This window comes from Episyrphus balteatus, chromosome 2, assembly GCF_945859705.1.
Source record: "Episyrphus balteatus chromosome 2, idEpiBalt1.1, whole genome shotgun sequence".
NCBI lineage: Eukaryota > Metazoa > Arthropoda > Insecta > Diptera > Syrphidae > Episyrphus > Episyrphus balteatus.
In genome coordinates, this window is record NC_079135.1 from 94,446,734 (window position 1) to 94,472,401 (window position 25,668).

The 25,668-nt window shown below is 33.9% G+C and overlaps 1 protein-coding gene across 1 annotated transcript in view; it reads right to left on the reverse strand.

Annotated features, from left to right (window-relative positions):
* LOC129909582 (serine-rich adhesin for platelets) overlaps nucleotides 1–25,668 on the reverse strand; it is a 102,092-nt gene that overhangs the window by 20,474 nt on the left and 55,950 nt on the right. The window contains exons 2-11 of the mRNA XM_055986656.1: nucleotides 20,620–20,680; nucleotides 18,330–18,515; nucleotides 17,957–18,266; nucleotides 17,694–17,898; nucleotides 17,445–17,630; nucleotides 17,125–17,390; nucleotides 16,798–17,063; nucleotides 16,520–16,739; nucleotides 15,485–16,450; nucleotides 1,318–15,418 (exon numbers count right to left, since the gene is read on the reverse strand). Coding sequence (XP_055842631.1) covers nucleotides 1,318–15,418; nucleotides 15,485–16,450; nucleotides 16,520–16,739; nucleotides 16,798–17,063; nucleotides 17,125–17,390; nucleotides 17,445–17,630; nucleotides 17,694–17,898; nucleotides 17,957–18,266; nucleotides 18,330–18,515; nucleotides 20,620–20,680 — 16,767 coding nt within the window. The remainder of the gene's footprint in view (nucleotides 1–1,317; nucleotides 15,419–15,484; nucleotides 16,451–16,519; nucleotides 16,740–16,797; nucleotides 17,064–17,124; nucleotides 17,391–17,444; nucleotides 17,631–17,693; nucleotides 17,899–17,956; nucleotides 18,267–18,329; nucleotides 18,516–20,619; nucleotides 20,681–25,668) is intronic.

Consider the following 25,668-nt stretch of genomic DNA (forward strand, 5'->3'; position numbering starts at 1 on the left):
AGTGAATAAATGATTCAAAAAGCTCAATTTAGATAGTATAGATTTTTACTTGATACTTTTGTGAAAGTGATCTTTCTATATTGAATTGATTTTTATTAAGCAATTTCAGATACATTCCATTATTTCTGAGTGACCAATATAAAAAAAAAATATATTTTTTAAAAATAAAATTGCACATAAAAAGCAAAACCATATAGCATTTAGTCGCACATATAGAGTAGATAAGCAAAGATTAATATTTAATTTTATAGAGATTTTTGCAAGCTATTAAAGAAATTTGAAAAGAAAGGAAATGTTTAATGGAAAAAAAAGTTATTTCAGGGAAAAAAAACTGCTACAAAAGTTAATTATTTTAAGTTCTTTCTTTTTTTAATATTTTATAGCTGATTTGGAATATACGACTAGAATATAAATTATTATTTTAAAACTATATATTTTATATTTGTTCTCCTTTGAGAATATAAAATTTAAATCTATCTATGGTTTTTAAAACTAAAATTAAAGTTAACTATTTTCTTGGAGATAGTTTAACAAGATTAAATTGGGTAAGAGATTTTAAAAGCTTAAGCAAAATTGGTTCGTGAGCCTGGATCACTCTACGAGTATTATGTGATTTTGTCTGTGTTTGAATTTTAAAATTTAGAAAAAGCTTTAAGCTCTGATCATGAAAAATTATTTAAACTTTCAAAGCTACCAACTTTACACTTTCTTATCTAAAGTTTATTTTAGGCTCTGGAAGACTTATTTGGTGAAATTTTTTTATTTTAGATTTTAAAGTAGCTTTTGTATAAAGCTCAAAGCTTTTGAAGAACAGATAGATATAATAAAGAGAGGATTCAAATGTGAATATCAGATGAATCTTAATTCATAGAACAATAGTTCGAGCTTTTCCCCAACAAAGCTGCCAAAGGAAAGCTTTTTTTACGAAGTTCTTATTATTACATTTTAAGCCTCGAATCTTAAATTTAATTTGGGCTCAGGAAGGTTTCATTAAATGAAGATTTTAAATGTAAAGAGCTTTTATTAAGCTTAATGCTTTTTGAAAGAAAGCTTTTAGAGAAGAGACAAGGAAAAATATAGAAGAATTATTTAAAAGAGAAGATTAATAAGGGGAAATTTATGTCGGGAGCTTTTTTCAAACAAAGCTGCACAAAAAGAGATTTTTTTAACAATATCTCCAAGAAATATGTAAAACTAATAAAAATTTGCTTAAAAAATTTCAACAGACTTTTCTAAAAACTATTTAAAATAAAAAAAAAAAGAAAAAGAAAGTATTCTCAAACTTATTAACCTAAAAAAAAAAAAAGACTATTCCTAAAAGCTTAATGTTGTTGCAACATCATCTTCACCTAAACTACTAACTGTCGTCGTTGTTGTTGAAACAGTCTGATTTCTATGATGTTTTGACTTATTTCTTCGCCTAGAAGACTTTTTTCTCTTGACTACATGTGATTCTGAACTAAAACTTGTTTCGGTTTGAATTTTTGTTTCTATTGAATTATTATTATTATTTAAACTTCTACCAATACTACCACCACTTGCACTTGTCTGTAATAACTCAGTGTTAGCATTGTTTGATGGTGCTTCTACAACTAATTCTTGTCTATATGATGGCGCTGAATTTGAATCAGGCTTTATAACTTTACTCAAAATAACTTTATCTAAATTTGCAATCGATATTACCAGAGGTGATTCATTGGATTCCGGTCTTAAAAGTGGTACAATTGGACGGGAATACTCTCGATTGTTGTTATTCGATTGAATAGTTGTTGTTTCTAGAGGTTCATCGACAGTAGTTGATGATGGAGTCGTTGTTGTTGTTGTTGTGGTGGTTGTCGTTGAAGTTGTGGTCGTTGTTGTTGTTGCTGGGATAGTTGAAGATGAGGTTGGAACCGGTGTTGTCGTGGTCAATGTTGTAGTTGTTAAAGGAGTTGTTGAAACAAATACTGGCTTCTCATTTCTTGGAGTTGTTGGAATCTCTCCAAGAGAATAAGCATACACAAGACCGTTAATTTCATTATTTGGTTCGCTGATTTTCTTTGCTTTTCGAGTACTGTCAAAAAGTCCTTCTAAAGATATTGTTGAAGCTTCAAAAACATCCGAAATAACCTCTGGGACAGTAATAGCTTTGGATCTTCTTATATCAGCCGAAACAGATGAAGCAGTTTCAACAACTATATTCGAATAATCTGTATCAGGAATAGTATTTCTAACCGGTGCCGATGTAGAACCCGGTTCATAGTCAATACGTGTATTCTCAAGACTATCTGGCTCAACTTCTGGAATAGTATTTCTCACAAAAACTGAAGATTCAGTAGCTGTATACTCAGTTACAGTACTTTTACCATCAACTACAACATGACTTCCATCAACTAAATGAACATGTTTAACACGACTAATCTCACCAAGTGATTCCAATTTCGGCAACCCCTCTGATCTCAATTCCGTCGATTCTACAGCCTTGCCATCTTGATCTTTAGACTTCTTTCGTATTTTATCTTCTTTCGAATTAATTTCAACAACACGACTTATCAATACAAGTTTCTTCTTCGGACTATACGAAATAAGTTGACCCTCACTTACTGGCTTCTCAGTTGTACTATTTGTTGTAACCTGTGAATCATCCTGTGAATTTATTAAATTATTATCTTCATCTTCAATTAATGTAGTTGTGTCTAAGTAAGGTGTAATATCTGTGGTATCTAATATCGATTGTGATTTATTTTGAGCAAGTTTTGGTTTAATTAATGTGTGTTTCTTGCTATTAACTTCAAATATCTTTTTATTACGTGCATTTAGAGCATCGATATTTAAATCATCTAAAAGTGGATTACTTTGATTTTGTGGTGTTTGTTCTGTGGAACTAGCCAAGTATTTACGCTCGTAACTGCGTGTATTTGTTGAGACAAACACTGAAGGTGGGGTTATTGCTTGGTCTAGTGTGGGTAAATCAGAACCGATTAGATTTGGTGGAAGGGTTATTAGTGTTGGACGGTTAATAACACGTGTTTTATTAGTTGCTGGTTTGGCGAAACGACTTCCAGGACCTGGCCCGGCTGGTCTTCGTGGAGCATTGGGACTATTTACTGGTCGGTTGAAAGAAGGACGATTTGATGGACGATTCGATGGACGGTTTGATGGTCGATTTGATGGACGATTAATAACTGGTGGTGGTATTGGATTACCATCTTCATCTTCTTCATGTTCTGTTTCTGTATGTTCAGGTTTCTCTTCGAGGTCTTCTTCAATATTTTCATCTTCATCATATTCATCAGTTTCTTCTTCAGCAACAATGTCTTCATTTGCAATAGGAATTCCACTTAAAACACTATTTTGTTGAACAACTGGAATTGGTTCTTCTTCAACATCATTGTACTCAGGTTCTTCTTCGTCTTCATTGTATTCTTCATTATCTTCTTCTATAGGACTTGCTGTACTAGTTCGTGTGGGGAAATTAAACCTATTGCGATTTCCGAAGCTTGGTTTTGGTCGAGATGAAGTTCGTTGATTGAAACCTAAACCGTTATTTGAGTCGGATGATGGACGAATAGCCTTGAAGTTCCTATTAAACTTCCTAACATACGATTTCGGTGTCGAAACAATATTCGATTCAGTAGAAGTTATCGAATTTAGGGAAGGTTTGGTTGGTTTGTAAGGCCTTCGACTTATTAGGGGTCTTCTTGGGCTTTGTGTTGTGGTAGTGGTTGAAGTTGTTGTATCTTCAGGTGTTGTTTCATCGTCTGAAATAGTTGTATCTTCAAACACAGTCGTTTCAGTGTCAACTAATGTTGTATCTTCATTTGATTCTTCTTCTTCCACCGTAGTTGTAGAAGTTGTTGGTGAAGATGTTGTTAAAGTTGTTGGTGAAGATGTTGTTGAAGTAGTTGTGGTTGTCGTTGTTGTTTCTTTGTTTAGTCTTTGTATCAGCTCAGCGATATTAAGAGCTTTTTCGGTTCTAGTTTGTACAGTCGGGGTTTCATCTTCAGTTTTAGTTTGTTCGGTCGGGGTTTCATCTTCAGTTTTGTTAGCAACAGGTCTTAATTTTCGAATGACCTTTCTAAAACGTCTTGTTGCTGGTGTTGTTGGAATTTCTGTTGTTGATGTTGTTGTTGTTGGTGTACTAATTGTGGTTTCTAAATCAACACCTACACTAAGGTTATCTACAGACTCTGTGGTGGTGGTGGTATTAGTAGAGTTATCAACACTAAGACTATTATTATTAATATTATTAACATTTAATGGACGTTTATATTTCAATACTCTAAGACGACGTCTTTGAACGGCTTCAGTAGATGTTTCTACTGTTGATCCAGATTCGTTATCCAAGTTTAATGAAGATGAAGAAATATTGTCTTCATCATCACTTGTTGTTGTTGATGGTGTTGTAGTACTAGTTGTTGTTGTTGGTCGTCTTCTACGTCCATCTGTACGGTTGTACTGTACTTTCTGAAAACGTCGATTATTAAAATTAGGTGTATTCGAGCTAAGATTTGAATTAGTTTCTAAAATTGAGTCATCATCACTGTTTGAGTCTTGTTCCTGACCTAACTCTGTATCATCATTAACATTATCATCATCATTATCATCATAATTACTATCAACATTAACAGGGGTTAGTGACAGATTGTTATTAGTATTATGAGTGCTTTCTAAAATGGAATCTACATCTTCAGTGGGGTTAGTTATTGGTTGTTTAGTTACTTTAGTGGTAGGTTTAAATGATCTTCGATTGGCAAGAGTTTGTTTAAGACGATTGTTGATGACACCATTATCAGTGTCGGGCTTGGCTTGAGCGGTTTTGACTTTGTTACGAAGTTCAAGGAGGGAAGGTTTTTTCTGGGGGCCTTGAGTGGGTCTAAATCTTGTGCGAGATAGAAGTCCAACAATATTTTTAGGTGTTGGACTTTGTTCTTCTTCTTTGTCTTCATCGATTTCTTCTGGTTTATTAGTATCTTCATTTGATTGGTCTTCAGAATTTGTGTTATTTAAAGTTAACGAAGAAGAATCAATTATTTTTGTATCATTTTCTTCAGATGCATTGTCTTCAGTAGTTTCTTCAATCGATTTTTCTGAAGATTGATTATTATCTTCATTATCAGCAGAAGAAGGTGCAAATGATGTGATTTCATTAGACTCTAGGTCATTTTCTTCTTCGGTAGAGGTTTGATCTTCAGCTTGTTTGTTAACTAAGTTTTTGTTTTTCGAAGACAAAGGCTTAAGTCGACTGTTTAAAACTCCTCTATCAGTATCTGGTTGTAACTGTTGAGCTCTAATTTTTTTACGAAGTTCAGAGAGAGAAAGTTTTGAATCCTGTGTGGGTGTTGTTTCTTCAGATAATTCAAGAGATTTTGAATTTCTGGAAGGTTTTGTTTCATCTTCTTCAGTTGTACTAAGTGAAATAGTAGAATCTTCATCACTTTCAGGATCTTTGATATGTGGTTGCTTTAGACGTGAACTTAAAACTCCGTTGTCAGTATCTGGTTTTGACTGTTCAGTTTTGATTTTTTTCCGAAGATCAAGGAGAGAAGGTTTCTTATCTTGTGTTGTTTCTTCAAGAGGATTAGAATCTTCAACAAAGGTCCCATTAGGGTGCTTCAAACGTGAGCTTAGAACTCCGTTATCTATATCTGGCTTTGACTGTTGAGTTTTAATTTTATTACGGAGTTCGAAGAGCTTATTTTTTCTTTCAGCTGTTTCTTCAATTGAATCACCACTTCCAGAATCTTCATCAATCTCTTTATGCTTAAGCCGCATATTTAAAACTCCATCAGCTTCTGGTTTAAATTGATCAGTTTTGACCTTTTTCCGAAGATCGGACAAAGAAAACTTTGGCTTTGGAGCTTGTGTGGATGCAGATTGAGTTGTAGTTTCTTCGAAGGAATCAGATGTTTTTGTAACGTCTTCAGTAGTACTAGGTGAAATTGTTGAATCTTCACTCGAATTCTCATCTGTATCTTCAACAGTTGATGAAGAAGTTGGCTTTAGACGTGTACTTAAAACACCATCAGATTCTGGTGTAACTTGATCGGTTTTGACTTTTTTACGAAGATCAGAAAGCGATAGTTTTGGTTTTGGAGCTTGTGTAGATGTATCAAGAGAGCTAGAATTTTTGGTTTCAGTTGGTGTTGAAGAACTTGCATCTTCTTCAGTAGTACTTGGAGAAATCGTAGAATCTTCACCTAAATTCTCATCTTCCTCTGTGTCTTCAATGGTCGAAGAAGAAATATCTGTTGATTCCGTATCCGTATCCTCAGATATGACCTGTGGTTTATTTAGACGAGTGCTTAGAATTCCGTTGGATTCTGGCTTTAATTGATCAGTTTTAACTTTTTTACGAAGATCTGATAAAGAAGGTTTTGGCTTAGGAGCTTTTGTTGGTGCAGGCTGAGTTATACTTTTTTTTGCTTCTTCAAGATTAGTTTCAGTAGTTTGTTGGTTGTAAGAAGCAAGGATTTCATCTAAGATACTTGGAGGCTCAGTCTCTCCTTCAATTTCAGGAACAGGTTTAGGAGCTTGTGTAGGTGCAGACTGAGTAATGTTTTCTTTTGCATCGTCTTCATTAGAGTCAGTAGATTTTTTGTTGTAAGAAGCGAGGATTTCATCTATAAGACTTGGAGGCTCAGTTTCTCCTTCAATTTCAGGAAGAGATCTAGGAGCTTGTGTAGGCGCAGACTGAGTTTTACTTTCTTTTGCTTCTTCTTCATTAGAGTCAGTAGAATCAGTAGATTTTTTGTTGTAAGAAGCAAGGATTTCATCTATTAGGCTTATAGGTTCTTCAATTTCAGGAATAGGTAATGTTGTAGTAATTTCACTATCGACTATATCTTTTTGTTGTGGAGCATTGGTAAAATTGTGATTCGAAATAGGTAGGACTGTAGAATCTTCATCTGTGTCTTCATCATTTTCAATGTTTTCTTCGGTTGAAGAATTAATAGCATTTGATTGTGTAACATCTTCTTCCGTTGTTGATAAAACCAGCTCATCAATTTTATTGGTTGAAGTTTCTATCAAATCTTCGAATTCCGTTGAAAGAACTTGATCTTCAATATCAGCTGTCGAGTTATTTTGTATGGTACCGTTTAATAATGCTCGTGCTTGTTTTTGCTGTTGAGCATTAGTAAAACGAACAGCTGGGGGAGTAACCTCTTCTTCTACTACCTTATCTTCAATTGAATCTTCTTCCAGTTCTATATCAGTAGCAACAGTTGTAGTTCTTGAACGATTGAAACTTGTATAGCTTTTGCGTGTTGTTGAAGGGACTTGAGTTTCTTCATTGTCTTCAGCAATTGGTTTTCTATTTCTATTATTTCCAAAAGTTCGTCTTGTTGTTGATACTGTTTCTTCAGTTGTTGTTGACCTATTAATTTTTAAGTATGTATGACGAGTAGAGGGAGTTTCTTCATTTGAGTTAGAATCTTCATCATCGGTTGTGGAAGAGACTTTAGTTTCTTCATTGTCTTCAGCAATTGGCTTTCTATTTCTATTATTTCCAAAAGTTCGCCTTGTTGTTGGCACTGTTTCTTCAGTTGTTGTTGACCTATTAATTTTTAAGTATGTACGACGAGTAGAGGGAGTTTCTTCACTTGTGTCAGAATCTTCATCATCGGATTCAGCAGATTTTGTAGTTCCAAACCTATTAATATTAAGGTAAGACCGACGAGTTGTAGAACTTGGAAGATTCGAGATTTCAACCTCTTCTGATTCAGATATAATATCAGAAGCTTTAGTTGTAGAAGTTATTGTAGGTTTCGAACGATTGAGACCAGAGTACTTTCGTCTTACGGTACCAGTTGTGCTTACTTCCTCTGTATCTTCAGATTCTTCAGTTGTAGATTCCGAAGGGTTAGCTGTTGAAGATGTCAATCGGTTGATACTTGAGTACGGTTTTCTCGAAGTAGAAACATTTTCTTCTTTATCTTCATCTTCTAATTCAGCATCAATATCAGACTCTTCTGTTGTTGTCTTAGAACGATTTAAAGAAGAATATGGTCGTTTGGTTGTAGCAGTGTTTCTATCTGTGTTATCAAGTGATTCTTCTTCAGTTGATTCAGTAGGTTCAACTGTTGAAGTTCCAGCTCTTTTTATACTTAAATATGGTTTTCGAGAAGTAGATACGCTACTATCATTCTTTTCCGGATTATTTTCAGTTTCTTCGTCTTCTAAGTTCGGAATCGATTCTTCTGTGAGTGAAGCTTCTGTTGTTTTTTGACGATTTAGAAGAGAATATGTTCGAAGTGGTGTTGTAGCTTCTTCGATTGACTTCAAAGTTGAAGATCCTTCGATACCTGATTCTGGTCGAAGTGTTGTTACAAATTCTTCATCTTCATTTGAAGACTCATTAGATAAATCTTCACTTGCTTCAGTTGTCTGAGCGAATTTTGTGTCAGCACTTCCAAGTGAATCTTCACTATTTGACTCAATTTCCTGAGACAAAACTGTACTTTCTTCAGTAACTTCTGTAATGTCTTCAATTTCCTTCTTTTCTGATTTTTCTGTTGTAGCTAAAGGTGTTGCTGTTCTAAGACGACTTAAGTTATTATATGCTCGTCTAGTAGTTGGTGGTTTATTTGAAGATTGAAGATCTTCTTCCAGTTTACTGATTGCTTCTGTAGTTGTTGCAACTGTTGGTGTTCTATTTTTATACAAATTAAATCTTTTGTTAAAACCTATAGTCGATGTTTCAATTTCAGGCTTTGGTTTTGGTTCTTTTTTGGCCTGAACAATAGCATCTTTAAATGATTTAGGTGGAGTATTCCTGCTGAAACTACGACGTGTTGTACTGATTATGTTCTTTTCTTCTTCATCTTTTTCTTCATTCTTCGGTGTTTTTGTGGTAAAACGATTTGGTCTTGTTGGTCTTCCAAAACTTCTTCGTGTTGTAGTATCAGCTTTTTCATTAATATTGTCAGTATTTGCTTCCGTAGTTGAAGAAGTTCGTGATCTTGGTCGAAATGAAAATGATCGTTGTACAGGAAAATCATTTCGGGATGATTCAGGTGTAAGTGTTGAAGTATCTTCAGAATCATCATTTTCTTCAGTTACTTTTTCAGAACTTTCAGAAGTGTTTTCGTTATCTTCATCTTCTGTTGAAACTTCTAATTTGATTTCAGTTGAAGGCAACATTTCTGTGATTGCTTCTTCTTCTTCACCTTCTTCAACAGGTTCCTTGTTTGATTCGAAGTCCTTAAAAGTCTTAGCAGTTCGATGAGATTCATGGGCTTCTTCTAAAAGCTTTGGTATAACTGAAGCTGTATCTGTTTCTTCAGGTAAAATTGTACTAGAAATTTTTTCACTCTCATCATTTTTTGCTTCTTCCACAGCGTCACTTGTGTGATCTTCAGAAATCTTCAAAAGATTTGCTGATGTTGATGTAGAGTCTTCTTCTCTAGTTGAATCTTCCAATTCTAAATTCGCAGTTGAATCTTCTTCAGTAATCGAATCACTGTTATTATCTTCGTCAGGTATAGAACGTTTTGTAGTAGTTTTTCTATTTTTATTATCTTCAATAATTTCGAATTCTACATTGTCTTCAATAGTTTTTAAACGACCTATTAATTTTCTTTGTTTATCATTATATGAGATTGTAGAAGTAGATAAGACAGTTGATATATCTTCCAAATGTGAATCTTCCAATTTAATTTCTTCCAGTGATGTTTCTGTACTCATTGAATTAACTTCCATGGCCAATTTCAAATTCTCATCTTTTATTTCATCTTGTGTAATTTGTGAAATATCTCCAATAGATGAAGATCTGATAGCCCCCAGATCCTCCTTTGTCCTGGGGGCTAAATCAAAAAACTGATTGTTGATTTCTTGTGCCAACTTATTTTCGTTATCTTCAATTGCTTTTATTTCCTCTGGCGGACCTTCATTGATTTTTCCTAAATAAATTATTGGAGAATCTGCTAAGAATTTCAAGTGCTTCATACGATCATAAATTGGCATTGGTGAATTTTCAGCACTTGAACTATCTTCAGCGCTTGTATTTTCGGTTTTCTTCGGTTCAGATACTTCTGACTGAGCTTCAGTGGTCTTATCTTCAATTTCTGTGCTTTCAGTGATTGATAGTTCTTCTGTTGTCAATTCTAATACAGAACTTGTAGATGCTTCAATTTTTTCTGGGGTCTTTTCTGTTAATCCTGCATATGGAGTTACTCTTCCACCTTTGGCAGTTTTTCTCAAATCAAATGTTCTTCCACCTTCTGTTGTAACTTCTAAAGTCGGTGGAGTAATTGTTATATCAGCTGCTATTGGAAGCTTACGTCTTCTTACTGGAACAGTTGAATTATATTTCTTTCTCAATTCAGTACGTGGTCTTCCTCTCAAACTTTTCGAAGTTACTGATTCTTCATTTTCAGTTGTGATTGCTTCAGTTGTTGTCGTGGTTGGAAGTCTACTCCGTCCACGGAATGATGTTGCAGGAATACGGTTTCGAAGTGTCTGCTTCAGTGGATTATTAATTGAATTTGTAGTTGCTTCTTCATTAGAAGTGCTTGGGGTAGTACTTCTGACCCTCAGTTTTGGTTGGAATTTGGAACTAACTGACTTATTGTTAATAAATTCTTCTTCAAGTTCAACTGGAGTATCGTCAACTTTAACTTCCGGAATGGTTTTCACTTCTTCAATAGTACTTTCGTCAGAATCTTGAATCTTTTTTCGAATAATTCGCTTCTTCAATACAAAATTTCCTTTCAAATTTGGAATTTTTAAAGTATTATTTTTAATTACATCTTGAGATAAACCATCACCATCATGTTTGATAATTATCATTGCTTTAGGCTCAGCAGTCGCATCTTCAGTTGTTGTTCTAAAACTTGGCCGAGTTGATTTTTCGATAATATCTTCATTTTCTACAGAGCCTTGAGTAGTTGAACGTTGTACTGGACGACGACGTCTTACAACAATACGACGACCCTCCGTTGGTATTTTTGTTTCACCCTTATGCCTATTGAAGTCTATAGCTAAAAGTGAAGACAGATCACTTAACATTGCTCGAACACTACCACGATTGGTTATTTGAGTGCGACGAGTTGTTGTTGGAGGTTCTTCATAAGTGACTTCATCGTAGTATTCAAATTCTTCTTCAGGTTTTTGAACTTGGGTATTAGTTGTTTTGGTTTTTGAATCAAGACCTTCGAATTTAGTTTGAGATCCTAATCGTTGTCTTGGCTGGGATAACACTTGAGCAACTGGTTTATCATAGATTCTTCTAGCTGACTCGGACTGTCTTCCTCGGGCAATGAATAATTTTGAAGCTTGAGACGTATTTTCTAAAACTGCTTCGTTTGCTTCCAAAGTTTCTTCCGTATTGTCAATAGATACTTCGGTTTCTCGTGGATTTGAACCTAACCTAGGCTTATTTCTGTATCTTGAAGCTGAAGTCTCTAAAGGCTTCAAAGTAGTTGAAGCAATTTTATTCTTAAAGCCTTCAAATCTTGTTCTTGTGCGGTTTCTTGTAATTTCTGGTTTCTCTTCCTCAGATTTTTCTTTTGAAGATCCACGAGCTGAATAACGATTTCTGAATGCAAAAGAAGTTTTTGTTGTTGAAGCTTCAGTAGGTGATTCAGTAACTTCAGAATTCACTTTGTTGCTTCCAAATCGAGTTCTAGAACGGTTTTTAAAGCTTCTCTCAGTGGTTTCCGTAGCAGTTTCATCTTTATTTGATGAAATTGGCTGAGATTCAGTTGTTGTTGTTTGTGTTGCACTAACAGGTTCTTCTATTTTGGTTAAACTTAGATCTTCAATTCTTACTTCTTCAATTTGTACAGATTGTTGAGTAACTTCTTCAATATTTGCTTCAAGACCTTGATCAGTAATTGTTACATCTATGGGTTTTGCTGTTGTTGAAGACTCTGTTTCCAAATTACCGTCAATACTTGCTTCAAGATTTTGGTCAGCAACGTCAATATTTTCCGATTTGATATTCTTTCTTCGGAAGTTAGAGCTGTCTACCACTTTGTGACTGCCTTCTAAAGATGTTTTTGACACTTCTGAAGCTTCTGAAGTGCTAGAAATGATTTCTTCAATTATTCTATCGCTATCGATGACAGCTTCAAGAGCTTGATCAACAACTGCAACATCTTCAGGTTTGATTTCTGCAGTTTTGGAAGTAACTTTTTCTTCATTTTCTGGATCGATGTCTGCTTCAAGAGTTTGATCAAGAACTGAAATTTCTTCAGGCTTATTTTTAACAGTTGAAGAATCAATTTTTAATAAAGTTTCTGGATCAATGTCTGCTTCCAAAGTTTGATCCTGAATTGTAATATCTTCAGATTTGATTTCTGAAACTTGAGAATTAGTTTTCAATTCACTTTCTGCATCGATATCAGCTTCAAGAGTTTGATCAAGAACTACAACTTCCTTGGGCTTAATTTCAACAGTTGGGAAACTAGTTTTGTCTTCACTTTCTGGAACGATTTCTGCTTCAAGAGTTTGATCAGAAACCACGACTTCTTCTTGTTTTGGAGTCTCTTCAGTTTTGGAGTTTATTTTAACATCAGTTTCTGGATCGATAATAGCTTCAAGAGTTTGATCAAGAACTTGTACGTCTTCAACTTGGTTGTGCTCAACTGGTTTATCCTTATTTCCTCGGTTTTCTGAAACATTTTCGGAACTAATATCAATCATTCCTTGAAACATAACCTCATCATTTCTAGATTTTGAAGATTCAACCGACTTGGACTTCTCAACTAGATCTTTTGTTAAAGATTCTTTCACAAAATCATATCCCAATCTCGTTCTAGATCTTCCACTATTAGCTTTCACAGCTGCAGAACTTTCAATTTTGTTTGATTCGGATTCCTTGGCAACTCCTCTTGTGTGAACATTCGAATCATGCAACCCCAATGGATCATCATCATTACTTCCAGATTGATCGCTAGTTAAACCAAGTCTTTTTCTACTACGTTCACTCTGTTGTAGTGTCTTATCAACTGTCACTTTGACATAATATGTCATTCGAGAACTAGATTCAGGTGAAGCACTCAAAATTTCATAACTTAAATTTGTATTGGAATTATTCTGAGAATCTATATTTTTACCTCGTGGAATTTTCATAATATGTGTTATGACTTGATCAAGAGCCTTGTTCATTGAAGATTCGGTTTTGCTACCGGAATTTAGTTGCAACTCTTGATTGTTAAGTGGTTTTTTCAATTCTTCAGTATTGACTGTTTCAGAACTGTTTTTCTTGATATCTTCACTATGTAATTGATCTTCTTCTTTAACAGCTTGAACAGTATTATAAAGACTGTAACCTTGATTGGAATTTCCAGAAACTCTGTTGCTGTTAATTCTTGAACGAACTGTTGGAGAGTTTTCAGTATTTGTTCTTGAAGTTACTGATATTGAAGATTTTTCAATACCTTGATCAACTTTAACTGCTTCAATCTTTTCAGCAGCTTCGGAGGATGAAGTTTTATTATTTCTGACTGTCAGAGGTGAAAATTTCGCCCTCGAAGTTGGTTTTACAAATTCACTTGTTTGAGAACCTAATCTGTTGCGAATTCTTGTTTGATTGACTTTCTCTTCAGAACCACTATCACTAGAAATGGATTTCGGTAAGTTCGAAGCTTGGTTATCAGCTACATATTTTCCATCTTGAGTATTACCCTTCTGATTCCATCCTCTGTACTTACCATCATTCACTTGAGATTCACTCTGTTGACTACCTCTGTACTTGCCATCTTCAAGCCCTGATAGTTCACTATGCTGCTTAGTACCTCGATCAACAGACACACTTAAAGGTTTTTCTACATTCGACTCTGAATCATCATCATAAAGATAATATGATAACACATCTTCCCCACCCATGCCATAGCCCCTACGAAATACTCCATTTTCCCCCTGATTTTTCGTCTCTAAACTCTTTGCCCTCCACTTACCTCTTAAATCCGCTTGCCCCTTATCACCATTCCATTTACCTGTAAACGAATTAAGACCATTTAAACCATCACCATTATTATTACCATCACCACCATAACGTGTATCATCATTATATTTTAATGCCGAAATATGATTTTGCCCCCAAAGCTGATGCCAAGTCCCACCCGGCTTGTAGCTTCCGTCGTCGCCACTCGCACCTTGGCTACTAGCAGCACCTACTTGCCAATCATAATAACGTGCATTGGTTTCAATTTGTTCTTTGGGCACAATTTTCTTTGGACGGAATTTCGGATCACGTTGATCTTTCCATGAATAGGTTCGTGTCTGAGATAAAGAGTCTTCTTCATCATCATTACCATCACCCTTATTTGTAACCAAACTACCAACTACATTCGCTACATGATCTACAACAAATTTAGTGCCATCTTTAAGGGTTTGAGCTTGATTGATATTCTGCGATAAACGGCTACGACTACGTAGTAGGTAGGACTCTTGACTTGAACTCACCTTTTTTATGATTGCTGGTGTTGTTGATGTTTCAGATGGTGAAGAAGAAGCGGTTGAAGATGATAATGAAGATGCATTATCATCAAGTCCGCCATTATTTGATTTTGATGATGCAAGAGTTGGACGTGTACGACGACGTGGGAAACCAAAAGGTCTTGGACTAGATACAGTTCCCAGGAATTCGTTAGTAGAAGTATTGGTATCTTGAGTAGTTGTGTCAATAGTTGATGGAGTTGTTGTTGATTTTGTTCTTTGTTGTTGTCTTCGATTACCACCACCATTATACTTATTGTTAAATGTGCCCCTTATACTATTACTACTATTTAGACTAGATTGTGACTTAATACTAGAGGGCGTTGGTGTTGTGATTGTGGTTGTGGTAGGATTTGTTACCTCATTTCGGTCAGTATCGTCTATTGTTGTTGTTGCAGTTGCAGTCGTACTGATGGTTGTTGTCTCGGATTGAATTTGATTTATTTGTGTCGAGTCAAGTTCCTGTTGTGTATCTAGACCAGATTCTGTGACTTGGGAATTGGGAATTTTAGGTGCAATTGTAGCATCTTCTTCTTCATCTTGTGCAGATGCTGAAGAATAAGTTGATAGCGAGAAAGCTGGGAATATGGGACTTGTGGGTAATGATTGTGTGGATTGTTCAATGGATATGGGATTAGTAGTGGTTGTTGGTGTGTTGGTCGAAGTAGAAGTTGTGGAAATGATTATTGGTTCAGGTGTTGTGGTATCACTAAGTAAATTTTCTGATGGTGGTGTTGTTGTAATTGAAGATTGGTCTATTGTTGTTGTTGTACGACGACCTATACTTGTATATGAACGCGTTGTTGTTGTTATCGATTGTTGTTGTTGTGTTGGTGATTGTGTTGAAATTTCATTTGGTTCCAAATATTGTACCGTTACACTTAGTGGATCTTCACTTTCTGCTGAATCTTCATCAGAATGTTCCTTTGATGAGGATGGTGGTAGTGTAGTTAATGTACGTCTAGTTGGTCGAGTACGTTCCAAAAATTTGTACCTTTCAACAAAAATATGAAGATAAACTTTTTTACTCTTCAAATTGAAGATAGTGAAGAATTCTTACCTGCTTCCTGAAATAGTAGAACTCTCAATTTCAATGGGGGTACTCTCTGTTGTTGTACTTCGAACTCGATTACGATTCAATGGAACGTAAGCTTTCTTATCAGGAATAGCTTCTTCAATTACATCAACAGCTTCTTCATCGTTTTGAATTATTTCTGGTTTTAATGTTGTTCCTTTTGTTCGCCTAATACTTGTGTAAGCAGGTGTTGAAGCAGAGGTTGGTCGCCTACTGCTACTTACTGAAAGTGCTTCTACTTTATCGTCTTCATCATCACCACCATCTTCAGAATCTTGTTGAATATTCTTCACTTCATCATCTTCTTCTTCTTCAGCACTTGAAGATGAAGCAGGCCTATTTCTTTTAATAGTCACATATTTTTTCTTCTCCTTGAGGAATCCTTCGAATTCCGGAAGTTTTTCAATTCCAGCATTCTGAGGACCTGGTCGACTATTCCTTACAACTGAAGAGTATTTAGAGCTGTTGTTATCTTCTTCAACTTCAGTTTCTTCGTCTTCTTCAGCAACAGCTTTTGGCTTGGTAGTGCTTCTGAAGAGATTTGTTGATGTGAATTTATTTCTAAAGGCACTCAAATTCGTTGGTCTGCTAAGAACTTTTTCATAAAGTTTCTTGCTAATTGAAGATGGTGTGGTAGTAATTCCAGCTGAAGATGAATCATGTTTTTTCAACATAACAGTTCCATCATCTTGTTGTAATATGTGTTTTTCAAGTTCTTCAATACCACCGACTTTCTTAATGAGATCAATCAGTTCTTTGATGACACGAGGATCTTCTTCAGATTCAACTGCTGAATCTTTGGGCTCATCTTCATAATCTTCTTCTTCTTCGGGAGCCTCGGTAGTGGTTGTTGTTGTCGATGTGAAACGAGCAAATGAATTTCTCGATGTAGCGGCAGTAATTTTGTAGGAAGAAGTCGTTGTTCTAGGAGTTGTTGTTGTCGTGATAGGTCTTCAATACAAAATATATCAGACTGTTAGAAATTGATTGTTTGATGGATTGTTTCTAAAAAAAACTTACTTGGAAGTCGTTGTTGTTAAAGATTCTTTGTGATTCTTGTTGCAAGGAACATTTCTAGCAAAATCACATGAATCTGCTGAAGGATTGAAATAAAGTCCTGATGGGCAAGTAAATTGATGGGCAACAATTCCCAAGTTTGACGGTCCACTGTCTAAGCACCAGAAATACTTTTTACAGTCTCTTGGATGTTGGAAGAATCCTTCATCTTCACATTTGAAATCTTAAAAAAATAAACAGTTCTAAACCGAATTCTTTAATGGAAGATATTTGAAGCTTACCAGATCCTGGATCAGGTGTTGTTGGTGGAGCAGGAGTTGTTGTTCTTCCACCTACATACAACGACGATCCAGTTGTTGTAGTAGTTGTTGATGGCCTTTCAGTTTGAGGACGTGCACGAGTAGCTGGCTTCTTGCGAGATATTGACACAGCTTTTTCGACAACTTCTTCAACTTTGTTTCGATTTGATGAAGATCCATTGCGATTACGATTACGTAGAGGCTTCTTTTTGGTTGGTGTTGGCTTGGCAACTTCATTATCTCCCACACTAATTGAAGATTTAAACTCATAAATCAGAAAGCTCTTAAAAATATCAATGAAAAACTTACCCCAGACGATCCAAATAAGCTTCTTTAGCAGCTTCAATAAGTGGATAAGGTTTTCCAGTACACAATCCTCGGAAATCATCATTGTCAATAGCCCAAAACATAATACCACCCAAACCATTTTCAACAACATATTCAGCCTTCTTGCGAACAATAGCTTCATCATCATAACCAACCCATTGGTTGCCTTTGAAAGCATATGGACCCATAGCTTTGGGATTTGGTTGAACAACTGTCCAATCAGGATCTTCTTTGATATTTTGACAAATCTATGAGGAATAAGATTTTCAGTCAGGAACTTAAGGAAGGTTAAAGTTTCTTACCTCATAATAAGCCAAATAACCCTTTTCCCTTGTTGCATCACCTTGTTCACCAGGTCCATCAGCTGGAGCTCCAAGTTCAGTACTATCTTCATTGAATAAAGTATATGATCTACCATAAGTTGGAATACCTAGAACCAATTTGTCACGATCTGCACCAGCTTCCAAGTAGAATTTGATGGAATAGTCCTTAAATGGAGAAGGTTTTTTCAAGATTTTTCTAAGTTTTTTTTTGAATACTTTTGGACTTACAATGTTCAATTCACTGTCATAATTGTATTCATCTTCTTCTTCCAAGGAATACAAAGGTGCATGGTGATTTGCTGATGGTTCGGTAGAGCTATGGAAATCGTAGGTCAAAAGATTGAACCAATCAAGGTGTTTGTTAAGCTTTGGGATGTCGTAACCCTTTTCGATGTATTGAATACCAGCAGGAACAGCCATTGTTAAAAGAAGTCTGTCAGAAAAAAACGATAAAGTCTCCTCCAATTTAAAAAAAAAAGTACATTTCTTACCTTGGTCTTCCAGTTTTAGCTGATTCTCTATCAAACTCAGCTCTCAATTCTTGAACAAATTGTGCATAATTATCCTTATCCCTTGATTTACCACCTTCTCTATGGGCTGGGTATTCCCAATCCAAGTCCAAACCATCAAAGTGATTTTGTCTCAAGAATTTCAAAATATTCTTAATAAATTGTTGTCTACGTTCGGAACTTGCAACCAAGGGTGAAAAACGTGATGAAGCTTCATTCCAACCACCAATAGCAATCATTGTTTTGAGCTGTTTGTTGTAGGTTTTCAGTCCTGTGAACTTAGCATATCCACCTGAGGAAATAGAAATTAGGATTAGAAGAGTGTTTTTTTAATTTTGGATGTAAAACTATTTACCTTGTTCAATATCTTGATATTTATCAAATGGTTTCATTGTATTATCTTTTGTAAATCCACCAAAAGCATAAATCAAATGCGTACATAAATAAGGATTGATATTTTGTGGATTGAATTTTGCTGTTCCAGGTCGATATACACTCCAATTTGTGTAGTAGCATACTACTCTTTCTTCTGCGCGGATTTCTGTGGTGATACAAATTAGAATTTTAATAATGATGGACACAAATAAAAAACAAAGAAAGCATTGAAATGCACTAATCCAAGAAATGTTTTTGATCTTCTAGTTTGAAGATCATTTAAGAAAATGTTGCATTTTGATATTTCGTTCATCAAAAGTTAAAAACATTTTATTGTCAATTTAAAGGCACACTGAGGTAAAATCCGGCACCACAAGTACACTACATATATATAGTATTATTTCGGTATTGAACTTCTTTCTTTATTCATGGTTAGAGCTAATTTGCAATTGGTTAGCATCATTTATATTTTAAAGAAATAATTTTTTTTAAATGAATTTAAAAATAAATAATCATTTTTATCAAAAGACAAAACCGACTTCCATGGGTCAAAACAGGGTTTTATGATTTTTCTAATAGTTCCTATGGCTAAAACTCAACGAAATTGAAATGGGACCACAGCCACCAGCTTTCCAATACAAAAAGAAATTATAAGAATTGGTTCACTCAGTCCAAAGTTATGAGGTAACAAACACAAAAAAAAAAAACAATTGAGTCGGTAAAAAAAAGTTCGTTGCTCAGCTCTTTCGTTTATAAAATAGACGAATTATGCTATTATATAGGAATTCCATTTCTTTATATGTAGGTAGGTATATTTCTCCGGTGTCAAATGATGGGAAACAATAAAAAAGTTGATTTCTCATTTATATGTCTGAGGTGTGTGTGAGGATCAGCAGTCTTGACAAATGATTCATTTTTATTTAACTTGGCTCCTTACGTGTTTTGATGGTCTGTTGCTGAGTTTTTGCCTACATTCAAAAGCAGATATCTTCGGACCAAAAGTCTCGAAAAAAGTTTTGTTTTATAGATATGAACTCATAGTGAACAGAACAATGCGTATGCATTTAGGTACAAAAATTTCAAATCTATTTTTTTTTTTCAAATTTTCGAAAAAAATCAAGGTTAATCCCCTGCAGAAAAAAATTAATTTAAAAAAAAATTCCTCCAAATCCATCAAATGGCTCATCTAAAAAAAGGTCTCTTTAAGTTGTATTTATAATGAAATTCAAAAGTTCCTTTGAGGCCTGGTTGCTGAGTTATTTGCAATTAAAACTATTTGTTCTTACTTTCGGAAACATAATATCTACAACTGGTGAAAGTCTCGAAACAAGTTTTGGGTTAAAGGTATGAATCACAGTATAGAAGGACTATACTATTTCATAAAGAAATGAAATAGCTATAACAATAACAAATCTATTTTTATTATATTTTCAAAAAAAAAAAAAATCCAAGGATGCTTTGCCGAAAAAAGCATTTAAAAATATCCTCCGAATCCATCAAATGAGATTTCAAAGGAAAGTTTTCATTTAGCTTTCTAAATAAATGAAAACCAAAAGTTACTTTTGAGCACTCGTCGTCGTCAGAAGTATGCCCAGATTTTAGTTTTCTATTCTTTATTCTTTATTATGCCACTAATGCTTCTAAAAAAACTTAGCCAACAGACGTTGTCCCATATTCTTTTCTTTAAATTTAAACAATGTTTTCGACATAAGAAACATTTTTATCGGCGCGATATATTGAATGGAAAACTTTTCAGTTTTAAACCTTTAATTTTTTATTTTTGCGAAAATGCGAACTATTTAGCACAGGTTTCCGATGTTGAAAACTCGGTTTTACACTACTGGTATCTACACTAAAACATTCCAACAAATCAGTGCAGTGCAATTTTTTTTAAACTGATTAAAAGTTTTTTTTCTTTGTGACTGGTCTTAGTCCAAACGTATTTTATCTTAAATAACTTTTTTATTAGGTATCAACCATTACATATTTGGATAAGAAACATAGCGATTGGTTTTTGATAAGTAATGTTTTTTAAAACTGCTATCAATAATAAAATAATTTATTTTTTGAAATAAGATTTCGACAAATATATTGATTTTTCAATATGCATCTAATTTATTTTTTTTATTATATATAGCTTTAATTAAATTATTATTTATAGCTTTAAGTAAAAAAAATATTAATAAATTCATGAAATGAAACTGTTGAAATAAAAGGTGACAACTTTTTAAATCTGAAATGTAAAAAATATTAATTTAAATATATCTTACCATTTGCTAAAAGCACCGCACATAGCAGAAAGAATAGCTGCCAAACCGCTCCGCGCGGAAGCTGAAATTTAAAAAAAAAATCTAGTTAGTTTAGGTTATTTTTTAATATTGCAGTTTTATGTTAAATAAAAAACAATTCATATTCATTTTATTTTAATATTTGTATCGCTATGTATAATCTATGTATGTTCCCCAAATTAATTTATGTCAAATTATTTTTTCGGTTGAAGGACCTGAAAACAATTTAATCCATTACCTTGTGGTGCTCATGAACTTTAAATTGGAAATTATATTTTTTATCAAATAAGTCAAAAATATAAACAATCAATCAGCATTAATAATATTTTTTGCTGTGTCACTTAATTTGATTGGAATCTTCATAATCCAATTAAAGGAAATACTCTTATCAGTTCTAAAATAAATTGACACAATTGATTTAAGTTCATAAAATTACAACATAACACAAAATGAGTTAACTCCAATGAATGGGAAATGTGATTAAAGAATTTACGTTCTAAAAAAAAACAGGGTGTTCCTTCTGTCTATGGTGAGATTAACTCGTATGTCTGTAGGCATAAATTGTCTAACATTTTAGGCGAGTAACTATTGTAAAGTGGATAACATTTTCATTTAGAAATGTGTAAATAAAGTAAATAAACAAAATATAAATTAATCGATTTTAATCGTACGGAAGCCTGCAAAAAATACTTTATAATTTATAATATTTTTATTTCATTTATAAATAATTTCAAACACAAAACCATCAACACCCAGTTAAAATATTGATTTCATAATCAAATAAAATCGATGCATCTGAATGAGCACACACAAAATCAAATATCAAAGCATCACAGTAAGCTTACATAATTTTATTATTTTTATTATGATTGTTTTGTGGGCTTGGCTATTGGTTAGTTTTCACTTTCAGTGACCCGTTGTCGTTTGTATGAAGTAACAAAATGAATCATAAATTATAATTTCAAACAACCTTGTAGAGGTTGTCTTGTGTCTTGTCAATACCAGGAAGACATTGAGCCGGCAAGAATAGATTGAACTGGTTTTCTTTTAGTTTCTCTTTGATAACAAAAAAAAAAGAGGTCAATCTTTGATCGTGGTTTAGGATCACAAAGGTCTTATTAAGAAAAATAGGCTTTGTAAATTTGGATTTCAAAATAAAAAGAGAATTAAGAGATTAGGATCAATAGAAGCTGAAGTTTTGTAACAAACTTTTCTTATTCTCATACGAAATTGTTCACACAAAAAAAAAGTTTTAAGTTACTTGAAGATTATTTCCAAACGGAGAGAATTTTGTTTGCATAAAATACTGATTCAAATTTGGTATCTAGAGCTAGATTTGGGTTAAAAATATACTTTTTACTATCAAAAAGTGTTCTTTAATTTTTTTTAAATGGTGGTCAAACAGTTTGGTTTCTGCTAGGTTTTTGCACAAAGTGCACTGAAGTTAAAAATATAATAAATTAATCCAAAGCTGGATGTAAATTATTTCCCTGAATGCAAGATATAGATACTTGAAAGGCGTACTTTACTTCATAAATTTTAATTTAACCCTTTCGAATCCAAGCTATGAAAATCAATATTAAAAAATGTTTTTTCAGTATTATCGTATCAAAAACATCACAACTAAGAAATATGAATAGCAAAAAGTTATTTTCCAAAATAATAAATAGCAAAACTAATGTGTTACTCTCATGTTGCATGTAAGTAACATGCACTGCCTATGACCACCAAAAAAAGTCGGACAACTGAGAAAATAATTTTTTATGGAACAATAATATATGCTACTTCTTCTAAGCCCAAAAGCAAAACACTTTCTGAATTAACTTTTTTTATATCTTTTTTTCAAAATTATGACCATATATAAAAAAAAATTAATTTTTGCAAAAAAAAAGAAAAAATGTGAAATTCAGTTCCTTTTTCGATAAAAAAAATTAAAGGTATGAAATTTGACTTAATTTTTGTAATAATCCAGTAACTAGGCATCATTATCTTTCAATTGAGCCATCGAAACCTGAAAAAATATTTAATGGAATATTTTTTACGAATTTTTAAAAATATGTTACATGAGAGTAACGCTGGGTCCGAAAGGGTTAACAGTTTGATTTCATTCTGGGATATTGTACAAAGGCTAAGAGTGGGAATAATCATGTGGGAATAATATCAAAAACTATTATTATTAGATAAGTATTAGGGTGGGTCAAAAAAAATGAAATTATTTTTTTTGATTTGGTACTCCGATAAATCGATTGTTAGACACCTCTAGAATATAAACACCAAATATGAGCTCTTAATATTAATGGGAAGGTCCTCCGCTTCGCAATTTTCCATTTTTACTTCAAGCTTCTACTAAAAAAAAATCATTTTTTTTAAATCGAAAGTGAACGCTCTACAAAAAAGGCCTAATTTGAAAATAATAAATTTTTAGTGAACTGGAAAATTTTTAAAAGTAAAAATGTTTTTATAATTTATTTTAACTTTGACCTCGAATATCCTTAGAATGGTTAGATTAATTAAAAAACATAACAAGACCTTTTTTGTGGAGCAATCTGTTTCCTACATGAATATGTCTTGCGCGTTTGACTATTATAATTTTTCAATTTGCTACAAAATTAAGAACAACAAACGAATTCTTAAAGATTTTCTTGATTTTTGGACCTCAAATATCTATTAAACGGTTAGATAAACGAAAAAAGTGTTTTAGGCCTTTTTTGTAGAGCCTTCAATTTCCTACAAGAATATGTGAAGAAATTTGCTAAAAAGTCGATTTAAAAAAAATGATTTTTTTTAGTAGAAGCTTGATGTGAAAATGGCGAAGCGGAGGACCTTCCCATTAAGAGCTCATATTTGGGGTGTATATTCTAGAGGTGTCTAGCAATCGATTTTTCGGAGTACCAAATAAAAAAAAAAGAATTTAAATTTTTTTGACCCACCCTAATAAGTATGTATCACAGGATGTAATAAAACTATCAAGGGTTACCCTAGTAAGTATCACAGGTTGTCTTGGTAAGTATCACAGCTTGCCCTGGAAAGTACCATGGATTCTTAAGTTAAGTATCACAAGATGTCCTGGAAAATATCACAGGCTACTCTGGTAGGTATCACAGGTTTCCGCAGTAAACATCACGTTGCCTCGGTATGTATCACGGGTTGCCTTGATAAGTATCATGGATTGCTATCGTAAATATCACAGGATACCTTGAAAACTATCATTGGTTGCTCTGTTTGGCATCACAGGTTGTGATAAAAAATTGCCCTGGTAAGTATCACAGGTTTCCCTTGTTAAAATCATTTGTAAAAGTCATGGATTGCCAAGGAAGGTATCACAGAATGTCCTAGATACCATCAGGGGTTACTCTGGTATGTATTACAGGTTGCTCTGATATCATGGATTGCCAGGGTAGGTATCACAGAATACTCTGGAAAGTATAACGGGTTTCTCTGATAAATATCACAGTTAGAAAGTATAATTATATTTACTCTCAAATACCACAAGTTGCCCCAGTATCACAGGTTCCCCTGGTAAAGATCACTCGTTACCTCGGTAATTATCTTAATTTTTTAATGGAAATTAAAACGGTTAGTATCCTGAAGAAACTATCCCGGGTTATTCTGCTTGATAACACAGGCTACCCGGTAGGTATCACAATTTTCCTTGGCAACAACGATACTCAATAACACGGGTGGCCCTAGACTCCTTAAATATCATGGAAAATCTCAATAAATATCGATCGGGAGGTTATTTTAAAAAGTTAGTCCCATTAGTCAAATTGGCTTGTTTTTTTTTTCAAAACTGAATACTAGAAACTACTAGTTGCAATTTAATTACTTGCTCTAAATGCAAAAACTAAACCAAATAAAACACGAATAACCATAAAACCTCATAGATAAGCAAAGATTTAAATTGTAACTTGTATACTTCCCTATTAGGAAAACAATTTAGCCACCAACACCAGAGTTATTTCAATCAATCGATCGTAAACCATTTGGGCTATTGCAACAAAATATCAATTAACATTTAAGTATCCATTGCGTCAATGCAAGGAATAGCATCAACATCGCACACAGATACGGAAAACGGACCCAACTAAAAAAAAAAAAACACATGTAATACTGGAACCAAATTGCGGTTGGAATGTCACCAAACCAGTAAGTAACTTTGTAAAAAATACACAAAACCACATGCGTGAACTGCCTCATAAAATCGACCGACCAACCAACTGACTGACAAAAACTCAAGTCGACGATGTAACCAGTCGATGGAACCAAAGTCATTTCCCCGTATTCGGATTAAAAAGTATTATACCTTCAACTACGTCATCAAATTATGTCTCTCATTGATACAAATTTGCTCTGAAGGAAATATCATATTTTTTCCTAACCCAATAAAGGTAGCAGAAATAGGCCGATCTATCTCTCTCAAGTTGGTAGTTGATATCTGTTACACTTATTTTTTTTTTTTTTATGGTTCCACAACTATGGAGTTAAGTATGGCATAGAAGTAGGAGAAGAATCGGTCGTTGATCGTTTGCCAGCAATAGCAGCGTAACCCAGAGTTAGAGTTATCGAGACCTGGTGCATCTGTGCCAGAGTGAGTCTTATGCAATGTGGACACGCTGCATGCGGATGGTTGAAAATATGCGGATAAGATGCACCGTCACACACTTAGCCGCCAGAGTAAGTAAGTAACTTATGCATTTCTCAGATGATTGTAATGTGTGTATGGTGCAAGAAATTTTTTTTTTAAAATTAAATAACAAAACCACAATGAGGCTAAATATTTATTTAAGGCTTGAGTCTGTTTTTGTATACAAAGTCGTCTACCTACCATCTTATTCAATGAGCTAAAAGAGCTTGTTTACATTTTTTATATCTCAAACTACTCAGGTGTTGACATACTGGTAAACATGGTCAAAGTTTCGAGAACTGAAATGATTTACTAATAGCGGATCTGGCCAAATATCTTTATACTCGAACTAAAAATTTACCATTTAGATTTAGAAATAATTGGAACGCTACTCTGCGTCTGCATGC